The sequence below is a fragment of the Aythya marila genome (assembly GCF_965140915.1).
Source record: "Aythya marila genome assembly, chromosome: 24".
NCBI classification, from domain to species: Eukaryota; Metazoa; Chordata; class Aves; order Anseriformes; family Anatidae; genus Aythya; species Aythya marila.
In genome coordinates, this window is record NC_139065.1 from 1440680 (window position 1) to 1465401 (window position 24722).

General features: G+C 54.9%; 1 protein-coding gene across 1 annotated transcript; it reads right to left on the reverse strand.

Annotated features, from left to right (window-relative positions):
* Positions 1-263: 263 nt before the first annotated feature.
* LAMB3 (laminin subunit beta 3) lies at positions 264-23318 on the reverse strand. Its single transcript, XM_082778322.1, has 23 exons — positions 23227-23318; positions 22885-22955; positions 22014-22168; positions 13981-14095; positions 13752-13825; positions 13291-13482; positions 12810-12873; positions 12322-12497; positions 11576-11699; positions 11091-11279; positions 10842-10997; positions 10082-10278; positions 9028-9142; positions 8270-8648; positions 7823-7983; positions 6585-6793; positions 5427-5630; positions 4962-5106; positions 3326-3533; positions 2186-2327; positions 1698-1874; positions 857-1010; positions 264-667 (listed from the first exon to the last, which is right to left on the reverse strand). The coding sequence occupies exons 2-23, from the start codon at positions 22931-22933 to the stop codon at positions 531-533; spliced, it is 3522 nt and encodes a 1173-aa protein (XP_082634448.1). The 5' UTR covers positions 22934-22955; positions 23227-23318; the 3' UTR covers positions 264-530.
* Between the last annotated feature and the right edge of the window lie 1404 nt (positions 23319-24722).

A 24722-nucleotide genomic window follows, 5' to 3' on the forward strand; every position in this document is an offset into this window, starting at 1 on the left:
CGTTTCTCTTCATAGTAGAAATATAGGTATGTTGTACAGAAACAGTGGAGATAAAATTCTCCATTTCTGTGACCTGGTTCTTTGAAGAAAGAGCTAGGAGGGAAGTACTGAAGCCATGGCAAGTTGTGAAGATTAACTGCAGTGTGAAAAGCCCCAAACAAGGGTTTTAATTGGAACAGCGAAATCCAGCTACAAGAGCTTGAATTGGCTAAAACATGAAAAAGAATTGGGGGGGAGGGGGGGGAGGGGTTGGAGGAGGTGGTTATAAACCCTTCTGGAAATAACAATGTTGGAGACATGTTCATTATTTGCCGTTAATGATCAATGTCTCTGCCCCTTTCCTCTGAGCCCAAGCAGTTCAGCCAGTCAGTCCAACGTGAACCTCTCCATGGTTTCACTGCAGCTCCTCTCCAAAGGGACAGAAATTCCATTTGCTAAATACGCAGACGTTAGGAACATGAGAACTGCAGCCGGAAAATGGGAGTAAATACTCCAGTCAGTGTGTGCAGCGGAGGAAGGCACCGCCTCGCTCAGGAGCAGCTGTCGTAGTAGGCGACTCGCTTGCTGATGGCATCCCGAATCCTGCCCACCTGCTCCTGCAGGCCTGACAGCCTGGCTGACTTGGACAGCAAGGCTCTGTTGCTTTCCTGAATTTCTGTCTCTAAAGCTGAGGAGAGAGTGCAGGAAAGGGTAATGTGAAATCACAACTGGAGGAAGGTGTCATGTCCAGTTTTCCTCCCCACCCTGAGCCTCCCCCTCCCTCCTGCACCAAAAAAAAAAACAATGTGACTTTCCTCTGGCAATCAAAAGCCCTCCCCTGGTGCATGAGACCATTATACTGAGCTCACAGGCTTACCTGCCATCCTAAGCATCATTGCTGAAGTTTCCTCAAAGAGATCTTTTGCCTCCTGGCCTATGCTCTGTACCCGGCTGCCTTGCCCTCCCAGCGCTGGGCTCTGCTCCATCCTACTCTTCAGCTCAGCGTACATTTGTTTCACCTGTTGCAAAGACTGTGGAAAAGCAAATAAATAATAAATAATAATAATAATAAGCAAATAAATGGGATTTTCCAATATTGAATTGACTCTAAAAAGACAGAACCCATTTTAAATATTAAACAGATACTGTGCTCGAGCGCTGTGGTTACATTACTAAGCAGATGCATGACAGTTTGCAGTGCACTCGCATCGAAGCTGACCAGCAGCTGTATGAGCTCCTCTACCTCAGGTGGGGCAGAGAGCAGAATCAGGGAATGGCTCGGGCCCAGCCCTGGGTGCAGGACTCCAGGTGAAGCCTCCCAAGGGCGGCGCAGAGGGGCACAATCTCCTCCCTCCCTCTGTTGGTGCAGCCCAGGACTCAGTTGGCCTTCTGGGCTGTAAGCACACACAGCGGGCTCACATCAAGCTAATAAGTCTTCAGCAAAAGGCAGAAAATGTAAAAAGGTCCTGGAAAACTTGAGTAGTTGGATCCTGCACCAGGTGAACAAAGCCACAGGGTTGTGCCTGGATGGTGGCCTCCTCGCCCCATCCAGACCTGTACCAGGACACAGCTGGCTCGGCTGTGCCATGATGTAGAGCTTAGTGACATGGTTTAGTAGGTCAGAGGTTGGACTAAGCGATCTTGGAGGTCTCCTCCAACCTAGATGGTTCTCTGTGTGTGTGTGTGTGATGATGGGAGCATGGCCGTGGCTGTGGTACCTGCTGTGCCCTGCCGGCCTTCTCGCCCGCTGCCGCCGCTGCCTGCTGCGCATCGCTGGCCCGCAGGCGGTTCTGCCCCGCCGCCTGCTGCAGCTGCCGCAGCCCTTCCCTCAGCGCCACCAGCTCCTCCGCCACGGCCTGCGTGTTCCTCTCGGCTGGGCCAAGAACGGCCTCAATCTGAAAGCAGAGAGCCACACGTCAAGAAGGAAAGCGCAGCCAAGATCCATCTGCAACGTGTCTTGCACCACGCAGGGAGCAGCTATGCGGCCTGGTGGACACGTCCCAGACTTGTCCCTGGGATTTCCATCAGGGACCATGACTGGAACTCAGGGAAGCAGGCAAATGAGACAGGCAGGAGGACGGGGTTTTGCACAAAAAGCCCCCTTTCTCCAGTTTGCCAGTCCAGGCCTCTACCAAGCTTGGGATTTTCGGAGCAGCAGTGAGCAGGGCCCAGCGCCGTTCCTCAGAAGTCACCAGCCCCCATTCACCTCCTCAACGCGCTCTTGGATGAACCGGAGCAAGGAACTGGAGCCCCTGATAGCCCCCTGCGCCTCCAGCAGCACCGTGTTTGCTCGTCTCAGATACCCAACCACCTCTTCCACATCGCCCTCCACGGCATTTGCCCGGTTCCTGGGGAAACACAGAAAGCAGAGAGTGGGCATGGATAATTGCATGGACTGGTGGTCAAGGAGGCAGAGGCAAAATAAGCTGGAGAAGAAAAACAGGACTGTAACAGAGAAGGCTGCAGTCCACACACACCATACAAATCTGCCACAGAGCAGGTTTCTGTTCAAGAGAAGTGTGACTTCCATTTCACATCCCCCAGCAGAGAAAATGAACGGAGGAGAGAGAAAAGCCTTCTTTTAAATGATCTAGAAACACCTATTTTGCAAGTGGTGCAAGACAAAGTATTAGAAGGGAAGCAACAGCTACTGAACCAGTTTCAGTGAACACTTTTCTGCTTGCAGTTGGGGCTGTTCCGACCAGGTGACAGAGCTTCCCACAGAAAGGCAGACTGCCTTGTCTCATCGTTTCCAGCAGGCTAAGCAGGTGTCAGACGCTATCAAGGAGTTTACATACTTATCCCGCTAACCTTCTCGCTGGGATATTGCTGCAAGTCAACACGTGACAGAGCAGATGCTCCAAATTTGCAAGGGCACTCTGTAATTGCTTTTTAAGGGGCCATGGGATAATCCTTCCAACTTTCACCCAGAAAACAAATAGCCCATTTAATCCCCTCATGCTCTCTTGTGCAACTAGGATGTAGGTCACCAATATCAAGTAATAGCAGAGCAAGCCTGTCATCTCCTGTCCTAAGGGCTCAAGGAACAGAGAAAAGCCTCTGTTACTTTTGGTAAAGACCTGCTTGTTTTAGTATCCATAACAAGTTCTGTCGTTGGCAGCCAGACTCTTATTTGTATTGGGGTAGCAGAGAAGTGTATGTAGAGATTGCAAAGTCACTCTTAGCCACTCTACATACATAGAAGATTCTGGGCTAAAAGTAAGTCAGTCCAGCTCCAGCCAAGTTAGATTTCATCCTAAGAATCACCACATTCACTCCAGCTGAGTGACCAAAAAAAGCCCTTCAAAGCTGCCAAAGCTGCCAAAAGCCCTTCAACCAAACCAACCTGGCTTGTTCTGCCTCCTGCTGAAGCCGTTTGGCCTTCGCGATGTCCTCAGCTGTCTGGGCCAGGATGCTCTCTGGGCACTGCAGTTTAGTAGCCAAATTTTGGATCTCGGTCATTTTTCTCAGGACTGCAGCAGCATCCGTGGGGAGACGCAGTGAGAGAACAAACTCACTGATTTCCTGGATTGTAGCAGGGTCCGTGTCTTTGTCTGCAGAGCAGGCAAACAGACAGACAATGTCAGAAGCAGGAGAGGGGAGGGTAGGAGTGCAAACACAAGGCAGGGTGGAGGCAGATGCCCAGCTGTGGATGCTCTCACACACACTGCCTCTTCCTTTCAGACAGCTGTCACGGTCCACCCCAAATTCAGTCCCCCCCACTCAGCTTCCATCACAGGGCAAGCTGGTGAGCAGAGCAGCAGAAACAACCCTTTACCCAGCTCTGCCCTTTTTCATTCCTTTCCTCTATGTTTTGGTGCGTAAGGACGGGATTCATTCCTGCTGCCTATTCCAGTTTTGTGCCGTATCTTCAGGGGGTTTAAGCAGCCTGTTGATGCTCTGTGATTCTTTCTGTTATTCTGAATAACATTTCTGACATCTTTTCCCAGCCTGACTCCGTGTTACCCCTCAGCATGGCTTGCCCTCAACATGCTGGTCAGCATTCTCTGGCACTTTTGATGCTTCAGACTTCCTGAGGCTCTTATGTGTTGTTACCTAACCCTGGAGATTTGCTCAGGGTCTTAAACTTCAGACTGAACTAAATCTCCCATTGATTACTGTTACAGATTTCCAGGACTCTGTTGTATTTAAAGGACAAATAAAATAAACTCAAAAACAGTGAGACAAAAAATTGTCTCACTATTGAGAAGCTTCCCTACTGCACAGAATGAAATAAGAACTGTTTTATATTCTATGTGAACTTCTCATTCATACCAGCAAAACTTCCAGGAAAGTACCGAAACCCTGCCTTTAATTTGGCAAGGATTAAAATATGGCTAAGCCCAGAGCAGAGTCAGGTAGACCTCGCTGAGTACATGAGGTTGTGTTTCAACACAAGGCTGTTTTATTGCACAAATAAAAGTTAATAAATTTGAGGAATCAGAAGCAGGCAAAGCCCAAGGGACATTAGCCCAGTGATTAGCTCAGAAATATCTTCACTCATCATTAACACCAGGCAGCACCAAATGACCTGAATTTCTTATTCAGCTAATGCTCATGAGGCCTATTATGTTATTACAATCTGTCTGTGAACAATAAGTCATCCCACTGGTTTATAGGACAATGAGGAATTCTCGTGTGATTAACAGTCTGCTCCAGAGACCTGTCCATTTATCTCCCTGCGGTCAGTGAGGGTTGCTGGTAAACTTCTCTGCACCGTGGTCAGTGCTGACTACAAACCCTTGGAGAGCACCAGCCATGGGCACGGGTTTGTCCCCAGGCCCTGGGGATGGTGAGAGGCACAGTGGCAGAGCAAGGCACCAAAGCAATCTGGATAAATTGGACAGCTGAGAGCCTAACTGGGGTGAGCTGTTCAGACGACTCCCTCGTACCCTATTCTCATCCATAACATCACTGTAAGGATTAAATTTTCCATGTGCAAGCCAACCTGCACAGGCACAGGGTGAGCTTGGCAGCGCTACCTGACAAGAAGTTTCGCACTTGCTGGATGAACTGCTGGATGCGCCGCACATCTCCCTCAATCTGGGTTCTTGTTACGCTCATCTGCTCCACCAGCCGCCGGACATTGCTCTGAATCTGATTAGCAGATGTCTCCGTTGTTTTAATCTGCAAGCAACAAAATCCTGATGGAGTCGCTTCTACTTGACCTGGAATCCCAGCAGCTCTACCCAGGCCCTGAGTGAATTGGACAGGACACTTTGCAGTTCCACCGTTTCCCATTTTTAGCGTGCCACTGCTTTAAAGGATTGCAAATGTTAAAGACCGAGGGCTGGATTTGCAAAGGAAACCCTCAAAGAGGGGCAGTACTGCTTAGCTTCATAAAACACATTTGAAATGGATTTTGAATGACTATAAAAACTCATTTCATCTTTGCAAGCCCTCCAAGGCTGTAGAAAAAGTGTGCAACAGCACAAATAGGCACTCACCAGCTGCGCCGTGTCCCGCAGCCGCGCGCTCAGGCTGCCCAGCTCCCTGGAGGCCTTGGTGGCCATGCCGAGGGCCCCGGCGGACCGCGGGAAGGCGCCGCGGCAGGAGAGGCCGGCCCCGCAGGCTGTGCCGTTGTCTCGCGGGCAGAGCAGCCCCTGGCACTGGGCAGGAGTGCACTTCTCCACGCGGAAGCCGCCACAGATCTGGAGAGGGACGAGAGCAGCAGGGTGTTGAGGGCACCCAGCCAGCTGGGTGAGACCTCGCGGAGAGAAACTGGTGATCCATGGGGATGGTGTTTCCACAGACTCTCACTGAGCTGGGGAACGTGGCAGGCTTGTGCAGCCGGAGCTCACCCGGGGACACGGACAGAGCCAGCCCACCCGACAGCGCTGGCTGAAGCACATTGGCTGCCAGCACCAGCCCCGAGCACACCGCACAGCCCAAATGCACAAGGGGCACCAGGGCTAGGTGTGTGGATGGCTCTCGAAGTGTAAGAGCAAACATCTCAGGACAGCTACTCTTCCCCTCGTGGCATGGGAACCCCATCCAACTGCTGCAGTTTGCTTTTAGGGAGAGAATGGGATGAGAAGACCTGACACCAACAGCTTTCATTGCCTGGCATCTTGTAAATGTTTCACCCACTGGAGGGGGCACTGCAGCAGGGGCATGTGCAAGCCCAGAGCCAGCACAAGAACCAGAACCAAGGCTGATGGCTTGGGAATGTTTTGGTGCCCTGAAAAGCAGAGAGGGGAGGCTGGTGGTCTCCACAGCAACCGTGCATTAGGAGGCACTGAAATGGATCTCCATGGCAATAACAAAGCAGTGAAGGAGAAAGAAAAGAAACCTCATCCAGAAATTAAGTGGGTCTTTGAGATACGAGAACTGACACGTGAGAGTCTTTGGAGGAAAAAGGCGCGTGCCTGGGAGGGGGGCAGGGGAACACTGGGTATCTGTTCTCCTTTGGCAGGGGATGCTCAGACAATTCTCCCCTGACGTCCCAAAGCAGCAGTCTGCCAGGATGCCGCTGGGCTGCGTCCCTCTGAGCAAAGACGTCACTCTGCCACGCTGAGTGGGTTGACCACAGCATGAGGCTTCAGCCTCCCGAGCACAACAAGGCTCACTCAGTGACCAGCCAGAAACCCACGTTGTTCTTTCACCTTGTTTGCTGCAGGGGTGAGGTTGGGGGACGAGGCCACCTCGGCCCTGAGGGCCAGCAGCTTGGTGCTGTGCGCGCCGGCCGCCCCCTCCAGCGCCGCGGCGTTCCTGCGGTTCTCCCTGGAGCGGGCCAGCAGCGCGGCAGCGCCGGCGACGAGGCCACTGGCATTGGCAGATGTCTGGTAAGCAGACCTGATCGTCTGGAAGGCTCCTGCAGGAATGAGAGCACTACATGACACGGATGCCTCCGTGACTCATAAATGCAGCAGAGCTACCTAAAGGAAGGCGTTGACTACACCCCGCGAGTGGATGTGTGCACGAAGAGGAGGGGGACACTGAGTGATTAGTCACTAAGGCGCAAACAAAAAGCTCCCTTTATTTCCAAATGCCTTTCAGCCATTCCTTCACACTGAGCTGCAGAGCTGTCCTGAAGGACTGACCTCTGGTTCGGGGCTGAAGGACTGAAACAAAACTAAAGCCAAAGCCATGCCCACGCTGAGGCTGGGCTTTGCTCTGCGCGGCGCACAAGGGCTTGGTAGGGGCAGGACAGGGGGCCCCATGAACCCTTTCCACTGCCCCCGGGCAGCCCCCATCCCGTGGTGAGGGCGCAGACCTCTGTGCCTGCTCGGGCTGCAAACCCCCACGGACAGCAGCCACGCTCTGCAGCTTAGCACGGGGGAGGCAGCAGACAACAAGGCACTCGGAGAGAATTAGCTGCTGCAGGGATTTAATGGCCACCTACCACCAGCAGCATCACAGGGCTTAATTAGCTCTTCTAAGCGCCTGACAGCTCGCTGCCTGGCTCCCCTCCCCACCTCTCCATCCCTTCCATCTGTGCACAGCCCTCACTGCTGCAGCCACCCCCTGGCTCCGTGACACCCCCTCTGCTGTCCCCCACCGGGCCGTGGCAGTGGCAGTGCTGCGGCACATGGAGCTGAGCTGGCCGGGAGGGACATGGCCCCAGCAGGACATGGGGACACTGCATGCCCAGCTCCCAGCCCCAGCCACCACAGCAAATAACCCGAAATCATCGGTCAGTGGCGAGAGGCTGGGTTGAAAGCATCTCCCGTGTGGGAGGGAGGGATGGAGGGAGGGAGGATCTGTTTGCTGTGCCTGTGCTGACAGAGGGTTGAAAACTTCATCTCCTCCACCTGGCCGGTGGGAAACCACCAGGCATGCAGTCACAGTGAGGTAAATTAACAGCTGCTAATTAAGAGATTTTAGAGCCGCAGCGCTGTACCTGACAGATCTGTGCTGCGGCTGGTTTCAAACTGGGTCTTCTTGCTCTGGTACTGGTTGTTAATAATAACCAGGCTGCTGTTGAGGGCTTTGAGCTCGCTCGATAGAGAGGCAGTCACATCCAGCAATTGAAAGTTGGGGTTGATGCCTTGCATCTGCTCTCTGGGGAAGAAAAAGCAGAAAATGTGAACCTGAGTAGAGAGAAAACCACCCTCAGGCACAGACCAGGGCCCTCTCGTGCAGGGATGCTGCGAGCACACGGTGAGCAGCCACTTGCCAGCCCCAGCAGAGAGGGGCACAGGGCTACAGCTCCCCATGCTGGGTGCCTCACAGGGCCCGGGCACGCTGCCGCCAGCCGAAGCTGCCCAGCAGTTTGGTGCAAGGACAGAGAAGCCAGCACCTCCTCCCAGTGCAGGAGGGACCCCCCAGCACATCCCTCATCCCTCACCTGATGGCAGCAAGCGCGCTGCTTGCCTGGGCCAGGCCCTGCTCGGTGCCAGGGGAGCGGCCGAGGATGCCCTGCGCCTGCTGCGCTGTGCCCTCTGCCTGCGCGAGGCGGGGGCCCAGGCGGGAGCCCCCAGTGCCCCCGGGCAGCAGCACGCTGGAATTGCTCAGGGCAGACTGGTGCAGGCGCAGGCGCAGGCGCTGGATGTCACCGTCGTAGGCGTGGAAGCAGGGGTGGCAGGGCTCGCAGCTGGGGTAGGTGCTGCAGTGGTCGCGCTGGCACTGGTCGCAGCGGGGGCCGGTGACGCCCGGGCGGCAGAGGCAGCGGCCCGTGGATTTGTCACACCCCACGTCCTCCGTGCCCTGGAAGTCGCAGTTGCACTCTGGGGGATGGAAAGTGGAGAGGAAAGGGGGGTGAAGGCCATAGAAAGGGGAAAATGGAAATAAGTCAGGCCCTGCTAACTGGACACCAACGCGATGCAGTCCATCCCATCCCGCAGTGACTGGGATGGAGGTGGTGGGGCAGAGGTGACGGAGCAGCCCCTAACCCCGCTGCTCTCCCAGCCCCTGACTGAGGGTCCTGCCCCGGCTGCCAGGAGGGGACACGTGGAGGGCAACAGGGATGAGCTGGGGGGTCTGCTCTTGCAAAACAGTGTGGGAAATGCTGCTGTCAGGACATGGGCTGGGTGCTGCTCTTCCAGAACAGCCATGATTTCACAGCACTAAGAAGCACCAGGCAAAGATAAAACCGATGCTCCCTACCTGTGCACCCTACCCTGGCGTTTCCATAGTGCCTGTCAGGGCAGGCCTGCTCCTGCTGCGCAGCAGAGCACGTCCGCCCCGCGAAGCCTTCTCTGCACGAGCACTGTCCTGTGAACTGGGGAAGGAGAAAGCCGTCAGGGAGACCCAGCCCCGAGCACTTTCCTGGGAGAGAAAGTGCTCGGCTCCCTGGCCGCCTAGCCTGGAGTTTCCAGCCAGGGAGAGGTGCCCAGGGAGAGGGATGAAGCAGAGCAGAAGAAAAGCAGCACCTGAAGCAAAAGCAGCAGCTTGTTCCCCACGCAGCTTCTCTGTGGGGGCAAAGCAGTGAGCACTGCTCCCCGGTACAGAGGGGGCGAGATGGAAGGAAGTGTTTTTGTCACCTCCTGTCACTCCTCTCCTCAGCCCCTGCCCTCAGGTGTGGCTGCAGGCTCAGCAAAGAACAGAGCCGTGGGGCCAGATCTGCAGAAAGCCTCTGCTCACGGGCACTGCAAAGCCAAGCAATGGTTTTGTTCCCAAAACAAAGGAATCACCCATAAGCAAACAGTTCGTGGGCTCAGGTCTCCTCCCTGCACTGTTTGGGCCTATCTTTGTCTCTTAGGTTTTGTCAATGCTTTTTTACATTTAGCTTTAATTTTCTCAGCTGTCTATTAAGACTGAAGTGACACACATGCTTTGCATTGACAAATGAGGATAATTAACTTGCCTTTACTGTGTGAAGATCTCTTATTAGGATTTCCTTACTAAATAAATATCAGGCCTTTTAAAATGGCTTAATCTTGCTTTCATAATTACCACCTCCATTCACTTTCCTGAACACCCTATCATAGGCTTCTAGGAAATGGGAAGAGGAAAACAAGAGCAGAACGTGTTAGGAATCACACTGCCCCTCTGTGGAGGCTCCCAAAGGTGGGACGGGGCAGACGGAGCCACAGCACGGGCGCTTTTGATGCTCTGAGCGATCAATAATAAATAGTGCTGATTTTTTCGCCAAAGGAAAATCAGTGCAGAGACCACTGGTGACCACCCAAGGGTGCTCGGGGCACAGTGGCAGTGGTACCTGGTTGCAGTGGGTGCTGAGGGAGCCTCCAGGGTGGCAGTCGCAGGGCCGGCAGCCCCGGCCGCTCGCCATGTCCCAGTGCCCGGCCGCGCACTGGTCGCATTCGGCGCCCACCACGTTGGGCAGGCAGGAGCACTGCCCCGTCTCGTCGTCACAGGGCATGTCCTGCCGCGTTCCCAGCACGTTGCAGGAGCATCCTGAAACGAGGAGGGTTTCCTTGGATCAAAATCGAGTGCTGAGCAGCAGCCTGGCTTCCCACGAAGCTGGGAGGCTGCTGCCCAAGACGTGCTCTCCTTCCCCTCCCTTCGCAGCACAGCACAAAGAACACATCCCTGCTCCAGCACCGTGATGCCTGCCCGAGCCTCGCAGACAGACTCAGCAGCCTGAGCATCCTCCGTGTCCCCAGCGCAGCTCGGCGTGTTGGAGCTGAGCCGTGGCTGCCCTCTGCTGCGCACAGCCCAGCTCGCCCACACGGCATTGCCTGCAGCATCCCCGCAGCTTCCCACACCCAGGGAGGTGCTCGGAAAGGGGACACAGCCCCCCACGGGCCTTGAGCTCTGCTTTCCCTCTGCTTGTGGCCAAATGTGTACCTGAGACAGGCTGCAGCCCGAGCCAGGAGCTTTATAAGCTTTTGCAAATAGGGCTCGGTCTTGGAAACCCCAAACCAGAGCTGGCTGGGAAGCACGGCCCTTTCAGAGCCGCCAAGGATGCCAAGGGAGGAGGCGGGTGGGAAGCAGGGGCTGCCTCGGGGTGTACTCACTGCGGCAGCCCATGGGGTTGGCATGGGCCAGCTGGGCGAAGCCCGGCTTGCAGAGGTGGCAGCGCTCGCCCTGCACGTTCTCCTTGCAGACGCAGCGCCCCGAGAATGGGTCGCAGATGGAGCCCGGCACTGTGCCATCAGGGTCGCACTCGCAGGCTGGAAACACGAGAGAAGTGGCATGGCAGAGGAGCCTGGGGAGCAAGAGGGGGGCTCAGGGAGGGCATGACGAGGGGTCAGCCAGGCACTCACGCAGACAGGCTTCAGGATGGGCGAGATCTTGCCGCTGGTTGCGGAAATAGTTCGTTTGGCAGCGCTCGCAGTTGTTCCCCGCCGTGTTGTGCTGGCAGTTGTCACAGACGCCCCCGCTCACCCCACCACTGCTGCGGAAAACCTCCGGGTCGAAGTGGCACGAGGTTGAGTGGCCGTTGCAGTTGCACCCTGAAACAACCCCAAAACAGCTCATCTGGTGCTGAAAGTGTGCAAGACCCTCCAGCAGCCGGAGGGCACGCTGTCACTAGAGGGTGCCCGAGTCCCCTGCACGGTGCACTGGCACCCAGTAAGCACCCCAGTATGGAGCTGGAGCCCACTGGGCAGAGTGGGAGAGCACGACTGCACCCTTGGCATCACCTGGCCGCAGCCCCAGCAAAGCAAAGCCAATGCCAACACTCCAGGAAGGCGTTCTGCAGAGATGCTTTGTGCTCAGGGGGAGGAAAGGGGAAAGGCTGTCACCGTACGCTGGCACTCGTGGGGGTCGTTGTCCTCCGCGGGGGCCCACGGGCGGGCGTTGTAGAGGGCAGCGCAGCGCTCGCAGTGGGGGCCGGCGGTGTTGTGCTGGCACTCGCAGTGTCTGTGGACCTGCTGCAGAGACCAGGCTTTACCCCACCTCGCCGGCAGCATCTGCTCGGGTCTGAGCTTCGCTCCCTCACTGCCCTCCCAGCAGAGCCACCCCTGGCCTGATCCTGCCCAGCTCCCAGCTGGAGACGAGGCTCCAGCACCCAGGCAGCCTCACCACGGCACCAGGGATGAGCTGCTGCTCATCCTCTGAGACAGTGCAATTCCCATCCCACCACCTGCCCACGGACAAACGCCTTCCAGAAGAGGACAAGCAGAGGCTGGGGATGAGACAATCCCACAACAGCGAACAACCTGTGCTGGCAGGAGCCTGCTGAAGCCTTCTGCGTGCACCCTGCCAGGCCAGGAGACCCAATGTGGGTGCAGCAGTTACCCCCAGAGCATGAACTCCCACAGCCACTGAGCTCCTTAACTGAAACCCCTCTACCTCCATCCCATACAAGACGTGGGTTTGTGCTGGGGTAACAGAGGCTGCTGTGTCACAGCCACCACCCCATTTCTGCAGGCAAACTGGGCACCGTTACAAACAGCCTGCTGGGGAGCACCCATGGGGGGGGGGGTGACAGAGCCCGGTGTTCCCCCCAGGCTCAGGGAGGGTCTGACACCACGGCACCATCCCCAGGCTCACCATGGTGTGGGGGTCTCCCGACGGGGCGCAGCGGTCGGCGTGGCCGTTGCAGAAGCAGCTTCCCAGCACCTGCATTTCCGTCACGGCATAGAAGGTGCTGGGCGAGTGGTAGCCCTGGCGCAGGACGTGCGGGAGCTGGGTGAAGTTGATTCTGAGGTTGGTGAATTGCCCCAGCCCTGTTGGGGACAGAGACGCGATGTGAGGGGGCGGCAGGCACCGAGGTACCTCTACAGAAATGCCTCGCGATGCGCATGGAGGGCTTGGAGTGATGGAGATGCCAGCGTCGGCACAAAGAGCAGCAGCTGAATCATCAGCGAAGCCCCAAAGCTGCTCCTCAACACGTCAGAGGTGCCAGGGTAGCCTTGGGACATGCAGCAGCTCAGGGCCTGGCTGCTCCCCGGCGGGGCCGAACCCTCCATGGCACCTCAGAATAGCCAGGAGCTGCCTCCTCCCTCCCCTCCCAGACACAAAGGAGGCCGGTGGCTTACTGCTGACAGCCTGGCTGTACGAGGTAGTAATGGTCGATGCCAGATCTTGGACACTGAATTTCACCTGAGAAGGGGGAAAGAGAAAAAAAATAAAAAAATAAAAAAAAAGAGAGAGAAAAGTTAAAACCCAGGACAAGCAGGGTGCTGTTCCTTCCTGCCCTGGGCAGTGAGGCTGTGTGTGCTCCAGGCCCGCCTCCTCTGCAGAGCCATCACTTAAGGCAAGGAAAAGGCCCCGGAGGGTTTTGCGGGAACCAACAGAGCCCACAGAGCAGGGCTTTCCTCTCAGAGGAGCTCCCCCCCAGCGGTGCTGGATGCACACCAACTCCATCCCTCTCTAGGTGCAATACCTGCAGGTTTCTGGGCCACCACAAGCTTCCAGGACATCACGCTGGCCACCCTCCCCAGACCCAGGGTCACGCTGCAGGGCACAGGCACCTGCCGGGTCCCTTCCCCAGCCCCCCAAGCCCCTCCAAAATCTCACCTTGCCCCCGTGCGCAGGGTACCTGTGCTGGGCCTGCAGCGCCTGGCACCGAGCGTCCCCCCAGCTCTCGGGGGAGCCCCGGGGGACGTGGGGGAAGGCGGTGGCACAGTCGGAGGCCAGGTACTGGTACACCTCCCAGGTCTTGCCAAAATCGGTGGAGCGCTCGATGAGCATCGCGGTGGGCAGCGGCGACTGCAGCAGGGGGGAGAGAGGCACACGTGTAAGGCTGTGCCCCCAGCTGGCTTCCACGCAGGGCTGGAGGGCAGGAGTTTTCAGCAGGATGGGGACTCTGCTCCTCCCAAACACCAGGGGAATGGGGGAAAGGGGGAATGGGGCACTATCGTTGGCCTGCTTCCTATCAGGAGCCTGGGGGGAGCCATGCACTGAGACCCCCACGTGTCACTGAGAGCCAGCAGTGCCCATCCACCGCCACCCAGGACATCCCCACGCTGCATACAGACCCTGAAGTCAAGCACGATGCCGTTGAGCTGGTACTTCTCATCCAGATCCAGCTGCAAATAGACGTGCTCGATGCCTGCGGACACAGAAAGGCAGCTTCAGAGATGCAGGCTACAGACTTTGGAAAAACAAACTATTTTGCTGCCCGAGCCGAGCTGCCTTTTTTCTCTCTTTCCCCCATCCCACTGAACTCAACGCCTGCCCTGGCCGCTGCCAGGGGCCGGGACTCACCGCTCTGGGACTGCCACCAGCGCGAGCGCCCAGCGGAGGACAGCACGTTTGCGACGCGGTGCCCGTTGTGGGAGTGCGGCAGCCGGGAGTCGCACCTGCAGCATCTCATGTTCCACTGCAAGGAGAAAGGGTGGGTGGGAGCCTGGCCGGGCACGGACCCAACAAAGACCCCACAGGCACCAGGCAAGGGCCCAGTGCAGCAGGGACTGAACCGAGGAGCGCGCGGCATCGATGGAGCTGAGCTGTTGGAGGCCTGGGGAACGATGCTCAGGACCTGAGCGGTTGCCCTCACTCCCCATAAAATAAAATAAATAAATAAATGAAAAAGCGACTCATGAATTTAAGGATTAAAAACCAAAACCAAACTTGTTTTGACTAAAACATATTTTTGGCAAAACACCAAAAAAATGTCTTTTTCAACCCCCCCCCCCCCCTCTTTTCCGCAGTGACAGCTCTTGATAAAAATCTCTTTGCAGCTTTTCAGCACCAGCGTGCCTTTTGCACAGGGCTGAGCGGGCTGTTTGTTTGGGCTAACAGAAAGGCCTTTCTCTCGCATCCAAAACCCTGTGCGGGGCTCGGCCCCTCTGCACTCTCCCCTCCGAGCAAAGCGGCAGCAAACAGCTCGGCGGGTGAAAAGTCAGCGGGTGGAAGTCGAGTGGCTCAAAGTTCAGCCCTTCACTTGAGCAAGGCATTCAAGGAGCAAACAGATGTGGCCCAGGGAACACGGGGTCTGGAGAAAACAGGGTCCCCGGGGAGCAAACAAATCCCCAACCAAGCAACGCGCCGTGCCGGTGCTTCCGAACGGCTGCCGGGTGCCCGCAGCACATGAGCAGGCTCAGAAACACGCGGAAAGGGGCAGAAAGGAGATTGAGCAAGAGACGGGACAGAGCTGGAAAGGTCCAGAACCTGGCCAAGGGGAGAGCTGGGCACGGAGAAGGGAGATTTGCTGGGTGAGGGCACCACGACACGGGGGAACCCTGCAGGTGAAGCTGAGGTGGGGAGAGGAAGGTGCCGGGGGACGGTGCAGCCGTGGGTGATGACCGAGCCTGTGGCAGACCCACAGGGGATGGCCTCGGCTGCAGCACCCAGCACTGAGCTACGGTGGCCATCAGGCAGGGGAGAACAGAAGAAGGGCACTCAGCACCTCCAGCCGGGCACCACGAGGATGGAGAGCAGATGCTGCCTACTGGAAATGGTCCCAGGGCTGCACACCAAGGCGGGCGGTGAACGGCATAGGGCAGCGTTGTCCCAAAAACCAGAATGATGTGAATCATTTGGGCTGGAAGCTGAAGTCATCGGGCACCAGAGCTGTGAAGCAGCCTCCCAAATGAAGGGGTGGGGCACACGTTTCACCCTGATGCATCCCAAAGGCTGAGAAATTGGAGAAGATCAAGCGCTGCATTTGCTCACGGTGTCAGGATCAGCCGGGACACTGCGGAAAGGTCGTCCCGGAGGAACTGGGTTTGATGGGAAAGGAGGGGAGCCCCTGGCACCGGGCACAGCAGCTGTCACTGGGACGGCAACGCGACACCGCACTGCGAGGGCTGGTGGCCGTGAGATGGCACCGGAGGCGCGGGTGGATCTGGGACCCCAGTGATGGGATCGGCTTTCAGCAGCAGAGCCACGCAGCAGGCGGCAAGCAGTGCTTTGTACCCCTCTCCGTGCTAAAATCGCCCCATCTGCTACTTAAACAAAGGAGCAGGTTCCAGCTGATGATCCTACACACACTGGGTTTGGGAGAAATCTGTGCCTGGGAGAGGCAGCAGGAGGCAGTGGCCCAGAGGGTGCGGTGGGACGAAGGTTTCTGTTTTCCCTTTTAAACCACAGAAAGGTCAATTCATAGTTATAATTATTTCCTTACTCCTGAGTTAGGATCATCTAAGTCAGCCGAGTCTTATTTCTACAAAAAGGGACTCAAAACCATCAACACTCTTTTTTTCCTTTTTTTTTTAACTTAAAGACAAATCAACGGGACAACTGCCCAGGGGTCAGCTTCCAGCACCCCCCGAGTTGAGCTCCCTGCCCAGGCCCAGGAGCCTCTCGGCACTGCACTGGGCAGGGAGAAGATCCTCAGCGTAAACCGATCTGTTTCCATAATATTTTCCACTCTTTATGTTCTCTGTCTATAAATATCCCAGAACAGGAGTTGGCTAACTACAATATTTATAACAATATTGCAGAGTAAGCAAACAGAGAGGCTTCAGACTATATAATCATGCAATTTCCCTGGCTTTACCAACTCCTCCTGGCTCTGCCAATAAAATCAGAAACGTTATCTGATCCAGTCAGAAGAATTCACTGCAGATAATGACTGCTAGCAGCAGAGTGTCAGGAAAGCTACGGCAATTATCCCCAGAAATAATCTAGCCAACAATTGCCAATAATGATTAAACTTCACAATGGTTCTGACTGTGATTAGAGCAGGGGGGAGGAAGGCTTCCTGCAAGGGGAAAGGTCAATGTCAGCTAAATTATTCATTAGGAGTTACTCATGCATACTTATGAAGACCATTCATAGGGCCACAGACACAAACACGTCCTAGCCACCACGAAGCAGAGCTGGCAGCAAACCTTGGCCAATTTATGGTTTCCCTGCTTTATCTGTGGGGCCCTCCCAGCACATCCCAGACCCCTGCATGGGCTGTGCCTGCTGCCAGCCCCACAGCACCAGGGCCCAGGCTGGATTCAGCTCCATTCCCTGCCAAAGGGGGGGAAAAAATTATTAAAAAAAAAATTCCTCCCACAGCCGCAGACCTGAGTGTGAAAAGAGTGTTGTTGCCCCCCTCCCCCTGCCCCGATTTTTATTGAGGCTAAAATTAACACTGGAAACAAAACTCATTTCATGTACTCTGAGCATATTATGAAATTCCTCTATTGCACAACACAAGAATTCACTATTACTGCCTGTGACTATGTGTCTCAAAGTTCCTTGGGACAGAGGGAATTACCAAAAATGACATTCCAGCTCCGGGTTGAGGGGAGAGTTTCCAGGAGCCCATCTTTCCCCAGTTCTCCCCCTCATTTTCAGCAGCAGAGCAGCAGCCTCAGTAGATTGATCTGAGCCGGGCTTGCCAGGAATAGACCAGGGCCGTGGGAGGACGTGACGGGAAGGGAAATTCAGAGGGCACAGTCCAAGCTTGGCCACCAAGCCCCTGGCCCCGGCTCTCTGTCTCTCCTCCCCTCCCTGCCAAACAGCAGAGACCACAAACCGAGTGCTACCGGCACGAAGAAGGGGCGTGAGCTCCAGTAGCTGTCAGACCCAGGGCTGGAAAGGGATAAGGGATATAGGAAAGCAAAAGAAAATGTAGGTCTGCTTGGAAACTGCTAGCTGCCCTCCTATCAGGAGAAGGACATTTGAGAGAAAAGTGCTGAGAATAAACAGGTTTGTGTTTTAGAAAGAAATGGTGGAGGAAAAATAATTATGCAGAGGAACAGCCAGCTGGTGGGGATGTCTGTACATTACACGGAAAAGCAGCCCAAACTGCAAACCGGGATGCAAAGCATGTGCACGATGTGCTCCACGAGAGGAACGAGCCACGTCTCTGCAGGTGACCACCAGCTGTGAAGGCTCCCCCGTGGCTCTGCTTCAGGGTTTTGCTGCTCTCCTGCTCTGACCTTGTGAACCAGCCACCATCTCACCTCCCGCACCTCCCCTCCCCTTTTTTTGGGGCAGAAAACCTCAAACCATTCGAAGCTGATGGACTCTGCCCAAAGTATTTCACATAGCTGCAGCTGCCATTTCAATACGAGCAGAGAGCCCTTGAAACATAACCTGCTGGCAGAAGCGCGTAACCCAAAATAAATCCCATCAGCAAATATGGGAAGCTGCCTCTCTCCAGTGATGAAATGGAAACCTTTAATCGCTGTGGAGACCTTGGAGGCCCTGTTCTTGTCCCAGCCCGTGTCAGTCGGAGGCAGTGTGTCAGTCGGGCTCCTGGCACGCTGCCTCCCACAGGGGACCTCGTGGGGTCTTGCACACTTAGTACCGCCCGGGACGGTAATTACTGTGCCAGGTTTATTTGGGGACAGCATGGAAGGTGTTAGGAATTCATATGTATATGTGTGCATACAGAGAGGCAGAGCATTATTTGAAAATAGGGTTGGCAGCAAGACGTTATGTTAGGAACAAGGACACCTGTTAAAGCTGAGTTATGCAATTCCCTTTTCCAGCCCGTTTGACTTCCCTGATAGCACCAGCTGCACAACATTTCCGCACCGGGCCAGCGGAGCAGTAAGAGCTCCATATGCTTCCCACGGGAAGATGCTGTAGAGGTTACCCATGGACGTCATCGTGGTTAAACTTCTCAGCGAGCAATTTGGAGCTGCAAAGCTGGACCGTGCTTCAGCTCGAAGCACAGGTGGATGTGTTAGCCACAACATCCCACGCCACCTCCTTGCTTGGCTGGTCAGAAGTGAGACCGTGCGCTCTGAGGTCATGCTCAAAACATGAACAGAACTCTGTCTCCCCGTCTGGTTTTACTGGCACCCCCCAAATTCAGAGGTGATCGCAGGAGCAGGACAAGCATCCCATGCCTGAGGCTTAAGGAAACGAAGTTCATTCCTCTTGCTTAAAAGCAAGCATGTGGGTGCCTGTTTTCCTCACCCAGTCTGTTCTCGCATCATCTCCCCTCAGAAAAGCTTTATTTAAAACCTGCCAGGATGACAGTCTGCAAATCCATACTGCACGAGCTGGGCCCAGCTCTCCACACGCTGCTGGGGCCCGGCTGCCTCTGCAGCTTGTCTGCGAGGGGATGACGTGATGTCTCAGAGCATATGTGGCAATTTGCACTTGTGTAGCAAAAAAAAGATACAGAGAACGGAGGAGGAGGGGGAAAGAAGTGGGAAATTGCCTTTTTTTTTTTTCTTCTGTATTCACTGCAGGTAGAGACACATCCCTGCAGCCAAGAACGAGGTGTGTCTGGATGCCAGAGCAGGATGTGATAAGCACAGGGCAGCAACCCATGGCTGCTCTGCTACCTCTGATGGGTCAGGAATACAAATTATTCGGCGTGAACCTTGACATTATGAAGCAACAGCCTACACCAGGAGCCCTGCGCTGAGCAGGGGGATCCCCTGCGGTCCCATCAAACCACAGTCATTTCCCAGTTCTGAGGATGATTTTTTTCTCTGCAAAAGACTTGGGTTTGATTCACAACTGGGGTCTAAAAAGCAAACGAGCTTGGGGGGCACAGGGGTGCCTAAACACAATGGGGAGAGATGCTACCGACCAGCCCTGCCACCAGCACCAGGAGAAACCCTCTGCCACTGCCCAGTGGTCTTGCACTCCTGCACTGAGTTGTGCACGGATTAGGCTCCTGGGGTGCCTGTCACCTCGCATCCTCACCCAGCTAACCCCACATCACAGCATGAGGAGGGTGATTCTCACCCTTCATTGCTCACATCCTCCACACGCCCATGAAAAGCAGGTGAGAAAAGGCAGAAAACCTCAGTAATTGACCTTACACAAACAACATTTTCATATCACAAGTTTTCCAGGGTCAAGGTGTGAGGACCCACGTAACTGCCACATGGACACAAACTGCTTTGCTCTAGGAAGTGGAACAAACAGAAGGAAACCCATTTTTTCCTTATCTTGCCTCTTTGACAAAAGATTTCACAGTGATGTGGAGGGTGCTTCAGATACCTCCGAATTAAGAAAATATCCAGAATAGTCTGTAGCTATTTTCTAGTTCTGGACAAGTCCTCAAGCTGAAAACATTGCAGGAGCCCAGAGGACAGAAGCATCTCTTGATAAGTATTAATCTCATGCAGCAAGAACCAGCCAAGGCAGTAGTGTTGCAGAGCTGAATGCAGCACGAAGCCTTCACGCTGTCCACAGAAGGGGCAGCCGGGCCAGGAACCTGATAATCCGCGTGAAAACCACACCACACCTTCCCTCAGCTACAGCTGGCGGCGTCAGCTGCCCATATTGCTACCAAAGCACTATGCTTAGCATTTAAATACAGAGATAAGTTAACAGGGCCTTGAATCACACCTCGTTCGGGAGTCTTGCCACATCCACCAGTGCCTTTAGGACTCCAAATCTAGGGCCACCTATTTTTCCCTTTCATTTTCCATCTTCCCCTCACTTCCCCGCTGACTCCAACAGCCATTCCCTGAGCACTGAGTGGTTTCCATTGGTCTGCCTGGTTTCCACCCCCCATCACTTTTCTAATCATCGCCGCAGTCCCTGTGCTATAAATGGCCATTCCGAGGCTCTCCTGGCTTTCGCAGCCAAGGCATGGAGCAATCGGCGGTGCAAAGTATAAAGGTTAGAGGGATCTGGAGCCAGAATGCTGGAGCAGACAACGGAGCAGGGGCCGAGATCGGTGCCCGCAGCGAGCAGCCCAGCAGCATTGCAAAAGAGCCCCCGGAGGGCCGTGGGGCTGGCGGCAGGGCCAGACAGCTCGCAGCCGCCAGCTGGCACGGGGGCATCGGCAGCCAGAGCAACCCCTCATCCCATGCCCTCTGCTGAGATTGCAAAACTGACTCCAGATTTGTACCTATTTGGCACCAAATCACGAGCGAGACGTGTAACAAAAAAAAAAAAAAAAAAAGGCAGAAGAGTCGACAAATAAACTGTCCCACTTTTCCATGGGATGGGAAAAGGAAAAAGTGAGTTCAGGGGATTCATTTTTGCTTAAATTTGTAAATGTTTAATACATGAGGATTTCTCCTTCTGCTAAGATAGGAGCTGAAGTATCCATAACTTGCAGTAGGCATTACAGCTGCAAAGCAGAACAGAAGTGAGGGGCTCTGATTCCAGTAAAGGAACGGGTCACATATGTGAGGGCGCTGGGTGCCCAAAGGCCCTAAAGCTAGAAGTGGTGAATCCAAATTAACATACCACTGTTAATTGTTCCAAAATCCTTTTAACCCTGGTAGTTATTACACACACAATTCTGCTCCAAAATTAACATAAACCATGAAGAACAAATAAATTAACTCAGACCAGAAATAATTCCTTGCCTTTTTCCCCAGCTTTGAGAAGCAGCAGGGGTTCTGTGCTCTGCCCAGGAGGCGAGCAACCAGCCCTGCTCCTGGGAAGCCACTGGGAGCCTGAGCGGAGGCGATGCCTGGCTGCAGATCCCAGGCCTGACAAAGGCCAGCACTGCACCAGGAGAGGAGCCAGGGGACATGATGCTCACACCCGTCGGCCAGGGAGCTGCCCCAGCTTCACACCAAGCAGCAGCTCCCAGCCGCACACAGCGGGAGGTCTGCAGACCAGCGAGACCACCGCCAGCTCACTGCCACACCTGGGCCTTCAGGTTTAGGGGGAACGAAAGCAGAAGAAAGCTGACTCACTTGAGCTGGATTTCACTGTAGAGAGCCACGTGGAGGTCTGCCATTTCCTTTCCTCTTGAGCACCTCTTACAAGCACCGTCCCAAATCCCCTCTTGCCTGCCCTACGCTGAACCCGCTCCTTCCCGAGCTCCCCCCGCTGCAGCTGCATTTCCAGACCAGCACAGAAAGGCTTTAGGAAGTGTTCACGTCACAGACATCACCCTTGGCAGAGCACAGAGCTTAAAATGCTACAGAATTATCCATAATCTCTGAGTTTGACGGTGGCTTTGGAGCCTGGGAATCTGCAGCTGGCTGCAACGCTATCCCCTGAGCATGACTTCCTACCCCCACACAGCCGAGGAATTGGAAACAGCTGCTCAGCTCAGCAGCTTTTCCAGTGAAAGACCTGGAATGCTCCCACTTTGACAACTGAAATATGAGTTCAGTTTATAGCTGAAGAGGCTGGGGATCAGAAGGCTTGGGATTTTTTGGATGCAGAAGCTTCCATTTTGGCCCCTTCACAGCCCCTGCCCATGAGCCGTGCTCGGCTCCTCTGCTCTAACAAGGGGGCAGAGGAGGACGCCGGGGCTGGAGGGGACACGACAGACTGTGCAGTGACCCAACAAGACTGGGAGGGGAATAATACCTGAAGTAGATTAAAGACATCACTGTAAAGGGCAGGACGGATGGATAGAAGCATTAGCATCCCTGCAGGGGGCTCAAGAGCATGGAGGAGAGAGGAGCACGTACCTCTCCGTGGGGTGTGCAGTACGTCTCGGGCTTGGTGAGGCCGCAGGTGGAGGAGGCTCGGAGGTGCTGGACTCGTCCCAGCAGGAGGTCCCCCCTGGGGGGGTAGCAGGCACCTCGGGAGCAGTCGTGCTGCGCGCCCAGCAGCCGCAGGGAGGCTGGAACAGCAGGAGAGGACTTGGGGCTGCGGCAGGGTGGCACACGGTGATCAGCCAGCAACCCTGCCGCTTCCCACAGCAGGTCAGCTACCAGGTCGTGCGTGGGGCAAAGCCACAAATGCACATGCCAGAAAGGACAAGGGTATTTTACCCCAAATTGCCTTTGTTTTAAATAGTACAAAGCACTTAGAACACCTTCTGTTAGCTGTTACTTCTGAAGCTCTTCCTTGACGTGGCGCCTACCCAAAATCCCCAGTGTTTGGGTTTCAGGGATGCTCGGTTCCCTGCCCATTGTGCTGAACAGCCCAGGCTGGTTTTCCCCATTTACATCCAGACCCCTAGAGCAGGGTGCTTGGGTCAGACAGAAGCCTTTTGCCAAAGGACCAGCACTGTTACTGAACACCAATCTCCCAGTTGCTGCCACAATACTGCTACTAATACAACGCTTACTCTAGCAGCATTTATTAGCCTCATATACTTCCTATTATTCACTTCTCATCAATAAACTTAATTTTCCAATTCCCTTTGCAAGAAATTTAGCTGTATATAAACCCACCTCGCTTAAATCATGGCACACATGGAGGCTCTAGGCAATGTAACTCACTGCATTACTCATGTACAACCCCAATTAAAAGAGAAAGGTCATTTCCAATAGGCAGTAAGCATTTAGTCAGCTTTCCCTCATCTTTCTAGAAACACTGCATGGCAAGCCTTACCCAGCAGGACGAATAATGCCCATGGCCAAAGCTGGCAGCGAGACTCCATACTGGCAAGGACGAGGACACACCTAAGGAGGAATATGCAGCATAAGCAAAAATGAGTAGAAAATGTCAGCTTAAAGCTCTGCCTGGGTCCTTCACATTCCTTATTTTTCTATGGTGAGGTAATTTTAATTGGTCGACAACACAGCAGCATGGGTGATAATCAGGAATAACAGAGGATGATCAGCCCCTCAGACCGTGCAGCAAAACAAACCCACACAAAGGATCCCGGCTTCTCTTCGGACTCAGGAAGCACACCCAGGATCCTCCCCAGCTGTGCAAAGACAGCCCTCTCACCCAGACACTATCTTTGGATCTTCATGGTATTGCAGAGGTGAACCGCAGAGGCGAGCACAGCCCCTCACCCTCGGCAGAGCTGATTTCTGCCTGCCCGGCTCCCGGGGACCTCAAGGAGCCGCAGACCCAGCACAGCAACCGCAGCAGGCAGGGAGCGGTGCCAGCACCAGCAGGGACGATACAGAGATGAGCCCTGCCCCGTGCTTTGTCCTCCAGCCCCACCCTTGTGCTTCCAGATCAAAGTGCCCGATGGCCGGGAGCCTTGGTCTTGCAGAAACGCTGCAGTGAAGTGCGTGCCGCAGGGTTTCTGCAGAGAGCCCTGCAGGACAGCATGTGGGAGCAGCCACCAGCACGCTCCTGCATTGAGAAGTTTCCCCTGCCACCAGGAGCCCCGTTCCCAGTCCCCATGACATCCCCAGTCCCACTGGTGTCCCCACATACCTGGCTGCCAGCGAGGGCTCTCCCCCGCACTACCTGCGGCTGATCCGCAATCGCAGCAGCCTCTGAGCGCTGCCTCCGTCCTCCCTCGGTTTTTAACAGATGGCTGCCTCACCTGGGAGAGAGGTGCCTGTGGGTGTAGTAACGATAAAAGCGTGATTCAGGCGTCCGCAGGCATCCCCACCCAGTTCCCAGGGAGCTCCGGACAGCTCCCAGACAGGGCGCACCGCCGCAGACAGCTGTCACTTGGGACAGGGATGACGGCAGCGTGAACAAGCAGCTGCACAGGTAGCCAGCAGCGAGCACCTCGGGACACATCCCTGTAGCCACAGGACATGCCTGAGGTGTGCCTGGGGCTCGGGTGGGCACTGCCAGGACACCACCAAGCTGCCCAAAACCCGCTCACACCAGTGCCAGGGCTGCGAGGCGCCCACCCTCTCGGGCAGGTTTTGTGGGTTTGTGTAGTGGGCTCAGCCCCGCAGCGACAGGGCAGCGCCGCTATCAGTGCCTGAGTCCGGCAATGTAAAGCCCGATCGGGGATGTCTGTGTGAGTTACAACTGCATCGTGTATTCACATAGCAGGCTTCAGCCTGCAGCCGACCTTGAGCACAGAGACGGGGCTGTACAGGGCTCACAGACCCTCTCCTGCCTCCGGCAGCAGAGTTCCTCAAGGCACAAACCAATTCTCAAGCTCAGCTTACATTATCTACAGAATGTAATACCATAAACTAACCAGCTATGAAAAAAGTCAAAAAAGTCAAATTTTCTAAGAAACAATTTTCATCTGGGTACCTGGAAAAGTGCCAGGATTTCCACAGGCACTCTGTATTTATCAAACCAGGATGGTTTCAATATCACCTTGGGAGCCCGTGGAAAAGCCAGACCCATAGCTTCATGCCCAGCTGATGTCAGCAGCCGGTCTCCCTGCTTCAGACCTCACTCAGACCTCTCTTATGCTTTACACCTCAGTGGTCACTGCTGCTTTACATCAGAATTATTTGAAAAAGTCTCATAAGTTTATTTTTTTACTATGCCAGCAACAAGTATGAGGTAGCACA

What these genes read in the sequence shown, in the direction of transcription:
- LAMB3 (XM_082778322.1), bottom strand. Translation starts at nt 22,933, where the DNA reads ATGGAGTCTCGCTGCCAGCTTTGGCCATGGGCATTATTCGTCCTGCTG. An exon ending in ACTGCACACCCCACGGAGAG is followed by an intron (nt 14,096 to 22,013) that starts GTACGTGCTCCT and finishes TTCTCCTTGCAG; the next exon opens with TGGAACATGAGATGCTGCAG. An exon ending in CCGCAGCACAGATCTGTCAG is followed by an intron (nt 6,794 to 7,822) that starts GTACAGCGCTGC and finishes TCATTCCTGCAG; the next exon opens with GAGCCTTCCAGACGATCAGG.